Source organism: Olea europaea, chromosome 18 (genome assembly GCF_002742605.1).
Source record: "Olea europaea var. sylvestris chromosome 18, O_europaea_v1, whole genome shotgun sequence".
NCBI classification, from domain to species: Eukaryota; Viridiplantae; Streptophyta; class Magnoliopsida; order Lamiales; family Oleaceae; genus Olea; species Olea europaea.
Window position 1 is genome coordinate 29,656,268 of NC_036254.1, and position 7,362 is coordinate 29,663,629.

General features: G+C 34.6%; 1 protein-coding gene across 3 annotated transcripts; it reads left to right on the plus strand.

The window, feature by feature from the left end:
• The first annotated feature begins 1,531 nt into the window (after nucleotides 1-1,531).
• Nucleotides 1,532-6,035, plus strand: LOC111368097 (phosphatidylinositol transfer protein CSR1-like). Of its 3 annotated transcripts, XM_022989293.1 has the most exons (7): nucleotides 1,539-1,666; nucleotides 1,764-2,005; nucleotides 3,413-3,565; nucleotides 3,705-3,851; nucleotides 4,137-4,289; nucleotides 4,876-4,998; nucleotides 5,751-6,035. In XM_022989293.1, the coding sequence occupies exons 2-7, from the start codon at nucleotides 1,874-1,876 to the stop codon at nucleotides 5,826-5,828; spliced, it is 786 nt and encodes a 261-aa protein (XP_022845061.1). In that variant the 5' UTR covers nucleotides 1,539-1,666; nucleotides 1,764-1,873; the 3' UTR covers nucleotides 5,829-6,035. The 3 variants fall into 3 exon arrangements, with proteins under 3 accessions (XP_022845063.1, XP_022845060.1, XP_022845061.1); XM_022989292.1 differs by having other exon boundaries at nucleotides 1,538-2,005; XM_022989295.1 differs by lacking the exon at nucleotides 3,413-3,565 and having other exon boundaries at nucleotides 1,532-2,005.
• Nucleotides 6,036-7,362: the final 1,327 nt, after the last annotated feature.

The window sequence follows — 7,362 nt, forward strand, 5'->3', positions numbered from 1 at the left end:
TCGACGACTTTTAAGGCAATTTTTCGATCGAATCCCTTGAAGTTATAGGGAGATTTTGGGTGGTAATTGAAGAGGACATTGTGGGCTTTCTAAATGGTATCAAAATTTGACACTCTTGGTGGTCGGAAGTTGTCAAAAAGTTGCAGCAAAAGTCGCCCAATTATTTGAAGAGATGAGTGGTGGATGAGTAACTATATTGAAAGATGAGTGAGTATTCATTAATCCGTGAAAAATGAGTGAGCAAGTAGTAACCAGGTTTAAAGTTCAGTGAGCATTACTTAAATTTACTAAGAAAAATTATAGAGAGAGAGAGAGAGAATGGCTACTGAGTAATTTGTGGCAAACATATGTGCATGGCGTTGGTATTTATAGGTAAACTTAGGATAGATTAATGAGGATTAGGATTATATAATAACCATTTAGTTATTATCCTAGATTATGTAGATAATAACTAATTAGTTAGGGTCTGTTTGATTGCGAAGATGGAATTTGGGTGGAAAGAAAATGAATTTAAGATAATTGAATTACCTAGAAATTGTTTTTCTGGGAATTGTTAATTATTGTGTTTGATTGGTATAATTTTTCACGTGAAAAATGTTGAAGTAAAAGTATTTTTTTGTGTTCGTTTGACTTTGTTTTACATGAAAATTGTCAATTTAAGAGATATCAACTTCTACCATTGTTCCTAAAATTTATTTCCATTGCCAACCAAAAAAAAAAAGATCAAAAAATCATCTAGATATTGGTATTCGTTTGGCTTTATTTTACATGAAAATTGTCAATTTCAGGGATATCCTCTTTTACAATTGTTCCTAAAATTTGTTCTCATTGCCAACAATTAAAAAAAATGTGGAAAACCAAAAATCACCTACCCTTAAGAAAATAAAAGGTGGAAAATCACGCTTTAAGGTGTTGTACCTAGAAATTCATGGAAAATCAATTCCCTGGAAAATTTTGTCAATCAAACAAGTCAAAGTGGAAGTTGAAATTCGAATTCCAAATTCTATGAAAAATTTCGTTCAATCAAACGAGGCCTTAATTCAATTGTATTAAATATCAAATATATACAATACTCGTATCAAAATATGAATGGTTTTTCTAAATTAATTAATAATTAAATTCTAATTAAACCACAAATTTCAATTCTAGTTCAATTGAATAACTGTGTGGTGATAATCCTAATTAATTTAAGATAAATATAATGTATTCATATCATCATCTTTCAAAATATCCTAGTCAAATTGATAACTTTGAATGAATTTGTGATAATTAATATCAATATCTTGGTCAAATTGAATAACTTTAATTGGATTTGTAATAATTAATATTAACATTCTAGCCAAATTGAATAATTATCACCTTAAGTGAATTTATAATGATTAATATCATTAAACATGTTTATAACTATTTTTTTTTTCAAAAACTGTGATGAAGGAAAGCAAATATGTATACTATTTTATTTACAATTTATTTATTTCCACTTTGATCGCTCAACTATTAAGAAAAATTCATATAGATGCAAATTAACTAATAGACATGACTTGCATAAAGGATTACTACACATTCCAATTATATGCAACGGAACTACTAAAATTGAGGGTTGTACATTGCTTGTTGGCCGCTGTAATCGATTTGTAGAAAGTGTTGTCCTTCAATTAAGCTAATTGTAATTTTGTACACATTTGTTGACGGATGGGCATGATTCTGCTGTTCTTTTATTGCCAAAGTTCTCACGTCAACTCCCATCCCCCACCTACTCACAGGCGTACACGCAATTGCACTCACATGGACAGTAACGGAACAACCTGCGAAGAAAGTGTTTCGATAGACAGTAGAATCAAAATCCAGAAATAGTATTGAAGCCGTTGACCAAATGGCATACTGTCTGAAACTCCAGCCTCCTCTGGGCCACCATTTTAAGGCCGTTTCAACTTCCAAGAAGTCGAATCAAATTTTGAAGTTCAGAATTAACAGTTGTGCAGTCGAACCCGAAAATGTCCATAAGGTACTTGATCAAATGTCCCTGTGAGGCAAACTGTATAGCAGCATTTCTTACATACAAGATGTGGAACACGGGTTCTAATCAAGTTGAAATGCGATATTTTGGATTCAAAATTTGTGTCTTTGAACTGGTCTATCTTCTTTTTTTATTTTTTCCCGGTTTATTGTTGTTTGATTGCTAACCATTACCTGGCTAAGAAGAAAGAGATGTTTAAATTTGAAATCCAGTGGATTTTATTTGTCTTTATGTGTGAGAAGCATTAGGTGTGCAGCATAGGCTTGTTGGTTGCTAAGCAAGCACAATTGCAACAATGAAGTCTGTGTTAATTGAAGCTTTTTGGATCTTGTGGCATTGGTTTCTTTGTTAACAATGTTTTTTATTAATTGAACAATAATGTCTGTTTCACATCAGCATATCATGTTTTTCGTTGGCAAGAGCAAGGGGGAGGAAAAATACTATTCGTATGGAGGAAGAGTTTAGAATACCTCATTCCTTGGTTCCGGACAATTTGACATCCTGCACGTAATCGCAAAGACCTCGATTTTCATATATCATAAAATGACTTAAGGAAGTACTAACAGATTGAAAATAATGTTGCATATTCCAAGGTGGGAAGAAGAATTTCTTTGACTCTATAGAGGATCATGTTGTCTCCAGAAGTGATGTTTAGGTTCGATTATCAACAAAGAAAGAGGAATTGAAGAGGATGTAATGCATAGGACTAGAGAAAGTTGATGAAATGGAGAAGTGTTGCAGCAATTTTGTGTGATAAGAAGATCCCTAAAGGTCAAAGGGCCAGTTGTACAAGACACTGATTTAGACCTTATACACTTTACACTTTGTTAAAGGAAAAATTAAGGATGGTCGACTTAGGTGGTTGGGACATGATGTACATAGACCTAAAGATGTTTGAGTTGTATGAGTAACACGGTCTTAGTAAAACAAGTCAGTATGCTATAATCAAAATCAAGAAATTCTCCCCAATCTATATTTTGCAATATTATTTAATTATAGTAAAGATGCTTTATGAAGTGAGTTAATTGTGCTAGGTATAGATAACTGAGCTAACTCCAGACTGTAAGAATTAGAGAGAGCAGTTTTTATTTGCAATCTGTGTGTTTGGAGTTGAACATGCAAAGGGATCTCTAGTTCTCTACAAATAGTAATTAAATAAATGAAGGAGGAATGTGCAGGTAACTGACTTGATTTAAAGGTAAAATATCAGAACACGAATAATTAAATAAAGATGAAAAAGCTACAAATATGTAGAAATCTTTCAGATGAGAAGCCTTCATAGACATTCTTCTGAAGTTGTCTTCTACCTCATTGCTTATGTAATTCTTAAAAAATGATACTTTTATGCATGCTTTTATAAAATCGAATGGTTTGCCATAATTTCAAATGCTGTAGTTAGTGGTGGAAGTCAGAGAAAAGCTTGAAAAGGAACATAATACGCTCCCAGTGGGAAAAAATGGAAGAGACGATGAAGACATGATACTTTGGTTTCTGAAGGACAGAAACTTTTCTGTTGAAGATGCTGTCCCCAAATTGACCAAAGCCATTGTAATCATGATTACTTTTTGTATCTTATTTTATAATTTATTATTAACAGAAATTGAACCTCCCTGCTGGTGAGCAAGGAGGCAACTTCACAGACCTAATGCATCTGTTCCCTTTTTTTTTTTTTTTCCTCCATCTATAGAGGTGGCGTCATGAAGTTGGCGTGTCCGAATTGTCAGAAGAATCAGTCAAAAGCGTAGCGGAAACTGGAAAAGCCTATGTGCATGACTTTCTCGATATATATGGCAGACCAGTTCTAATAGTGGAAGCATCCAAACATTTTCCTGGGGTAGGTCTAATCTGTGGACTGTCTTCTATCTCCTTACTGTCAAACTCTCCATCATTATTGCAATGTAGATTGAGAAAGTTAAAAGTTGTGCAGAAAACATTTTTCTTTAAAAAAAATCAGAATAAATATTCTTCAGAAGGAGACTCCTTTCCTTTGCAAAGTATTTGCATTCTTTTTTCTGTTTTGAAATTTTACATCTAGCCTTAAATTTTATCTAAGAATTTAAAACCTGGGTATGATGATAAAGCCTGGGTATTATGGTATTCATCATATTTGTTTATGCAGAAGCACAAACATTCTGAAGATGAAATGCTCAGTGCATTTCTGATCGAGAAGGCTCTTAGCAAACTTCCAGATGGGAAGCAGGAAATACTTGGAATAATTGATCTACGAGGATTTCGGACACAAAATACAGATATTAAGTTCTTAACATTTATGGTAATTCCCACTAACTGTTAGCTGGAAAACTTTCCTACAGTTCCTTGCTTCATCATTCTTGTGTAATGTTATGATGAGCAGTAGAAATTAATAAAATTTGAATAGGCATTATTGTAATTCTTTGTCCCTCTTATTTTCATTTTCATTGATTTATTATCAATGCATCGTAACACCATTAGTTCTATGTTGATTGCATTTCTTATTTTTTTCTAAAATTTATTTGTGATAATGAATGCCATTAGATTTTCTGGAGAGTATAGGCCACCATCAGCTGATAATTTCTTTTGTATTTTTTTCCTGGTTGAAATTTCTTTACAATACTGATTAATTATTTCTTCGCCATTCTTTTGAAAGTTGAATACAATGGCAAAATTACCTGCCAACAGAAGCATGTTTGGCTAAGCTTATTGTTAAAAATAATATATTTTTATCAAAGTTGGAATACTGAGTTATTTTATAATTAAGATATGAGTTACTTTCAAAAAGTGACTTTTTTCACTTAAAAGTAAGAAAAAAGTAACATGTAAACCATAAGTTACTTAAAAGAAACTTATAGTTTGAACTACCCTATGTCCATGTTGAACAGATTGATGCATTCTACTGCTACTATCCAAGGCGGTTAAGTCAAGTCCTTTTCGTTGAAGCTCCCTTTGTATTCCAGCCGGTGTGGCAGCTGGTTAAACCCTTGTTAAGATCGTCTTCCCCTCTGGTAAGCTTTTCTTAATCTACTCAGAATTTATAATTTCCCAAAAGCATTTTAGTTCTATCAGTTGATTATCTATCGATTTAATACAATGTATCACTTCTCCAATCCATGATAAGCTGTGTCGTGGAATTGCTGATGACATCACCAGTTGTACAGTTGCTTTATCGATTTCACATTTCTTGTCTGCTAATTACCTCTGTGCCTTAGCTTATGTGGGCATACCCCATGAACGAATCGGAAGGAAAATACATGGACCAACCCATCATCTCCACTTGTATGAACGATGAGATCCCCCCACAACGAATTCTTTCTTAGGAAGGGCAGAAAGTACTTGAGGATTTGTGGGATATCGTGTCCCCCAAGTTAGTTTCCAAGTGCCCCCTAGGAAGGCAGTCCAGTATACTCGTGGACTTGCTAATCTTTTGTGTACTTAGTTCCAAGTTAGCTCTTCCTGTTTAATTCGTCGACTCTTAGATGCTCGATACATGGCTTCGATTCTTGATCAAAAAAACCTCTCTTAGCCTCTTCCATGAAAATATGTGGTTAATTATCCTAGGTTGCAAACTCTCCCTCTTCAACAAGTAGCTTGCTTTTGTTTCTTATCATTCTCAAATTGGGTTATTGATACATGAAAAGAATGGTTCCGTATCCTCATCTCAAAAAAATTTCAGTTAAAAATTGCATGTAGCTCTGATTTTCAGCTCTTGTGCCCTTTTTATGCTCTTAATTTATGGTCTTTCATGTATGATTTGCAGGTGAGATTTTGCTCAGTAGAAACCGTTAGAGAGGAGTATTTTACAGATGATACTCTTCCAGCCAAGTTTAGGAGCTGAAGGCCTTCTCCACAGGCTCGATGGTTCTGCAAATTGTTTATGCTGGTGTTTGGTAACATTGACTAAAGCGGATCAATATTATAGAACAAAAAGAAGTTAAAATTGTGCTGTCTGTGTAAATGGTTTACATATGTTTGTGCTTTCCTCCACAGTTTGGGGGCTGCTGGTCCGTATATTCTCTGCTTTATATAAGTATTTATGGCTAGATTTTATGGGGCCACAAATGAATTGTTTTTAATGTCTTCTTTAATCTAGTTGTGGCTAGCAGCTGAAATGGACATTTAGGGGTAAACCACTGTTTTGAGTGCAGGTCAAGAGAACGGTACCAAATGAAGGCAAATTCTATAAAGACTAGACATGGCATTAAAAACAGGATAAGGTCTACATATATAAGTTTTAACTCGTGATTTTCGTTGAATCTTAAATCGGAGCAATTAGATCATAAACTAGGTTTGAGTTAATAAATTCTACTTAGATGTAAATTGAGTCTAGTCGTATTCACATCTGAACATGTGCAGTGAATGACTCGATCCATTTTCAATACAGGCTTGACCCAATGTGGATTATGTTGCGACGTAGTTTAGAAAAACCTCTAGTGCCAAATATTCGTGGTGGGCAATTATTAGTCGAGGGAACTTTAATTTTTTTCAATTTTTTTATAAAAAAATATCGATTTATATGCTTGTTTCAACCAATATAAATTGAGCCATGTTGACCCGCAAAAATTTTGATGCATTAAGAGTGGGTAAATTTCACGTACGATAACTAAACTTTGGACTTACATTATGAACTTTAATTTCGGATCAATCACACTACAGTAATTTAATTTGCAATTAGGTTACTCGTTAGCCTTCTGTCCCCCACTTAACAAACATGGTGCCGTTGTATCTCACTAAAATTTTACAAAGGACTTTGCTTGATGTACATAATTTTTGTCCATAAGGATATCTATACATCTCATCTCACTAAAATTTTACAAAGGACTTTGCTTGACCCACCTCATGTGGGTCCCAACTCATATAAGAGGTATGAACATCTTTATGAACAAAAATTATGTACATCTAGAATTTTCCTTTTGTGGTTCCCACCTTATGTGAGAGGTATAGACATCCTTATGAACAAAAATTATATACATCTAGAATTTTCCTTTTACAAAATAGAAGTTGTAGGATGGCCAAGTCAAGTCAATCTAGTTGGAGTCTGACCAAGCACCCAGACGTGGCCATTGAAGGAGTGTTGGGCTTGGGTGCTTCCGTACTGCGCAAGCAAGCTCATGAGAGCTCAGCCCCTGAGCAGCCCAACACGTTCCGCCACGAGCTCATCCCATTTTTCCTATTTGATTATACTCGATTTTCATATTTTTTTTTCAAAATTTATCTCAAATAAAAAATTTCAAGTCGAGTTGGCTTGGCTTATCACGAAGAAGGCACATGATTGCTCCTATCTCATGGAAAACTATTTTCGCTCTACTTAGCCTTATCCCCCCCCCCCCCCCCCCCCCCCCCCCCCCCCCCCCCCACCCCCCCCACAACAC

Excerpts from the sequence above, each read along its gene's own strand:
- LOC111368097 (XM_022989292.1), top strand. The coding sequence starts at position 1,874 with ATGGCATACTGTCTGAAACTCCAGCCTCCTCTGGGCCACCATTTTAAG. Across the intron at positions 2,006-3,412 it reads AACCCGAAAATGTCCATAAG|TTAGTGGTGGAAGTCAGAGA; the intron begins GTACTTGATCAA and ends CAAATGCTGTAG. Across the intron at positions 4,999-5,750 it reads TAAGATCGTCTTCCCCTCTG|GTGAGATTTTGCTCAGTAGA; the intron begins GTAAGCTTTTCT and ends TATGATTTGCAG.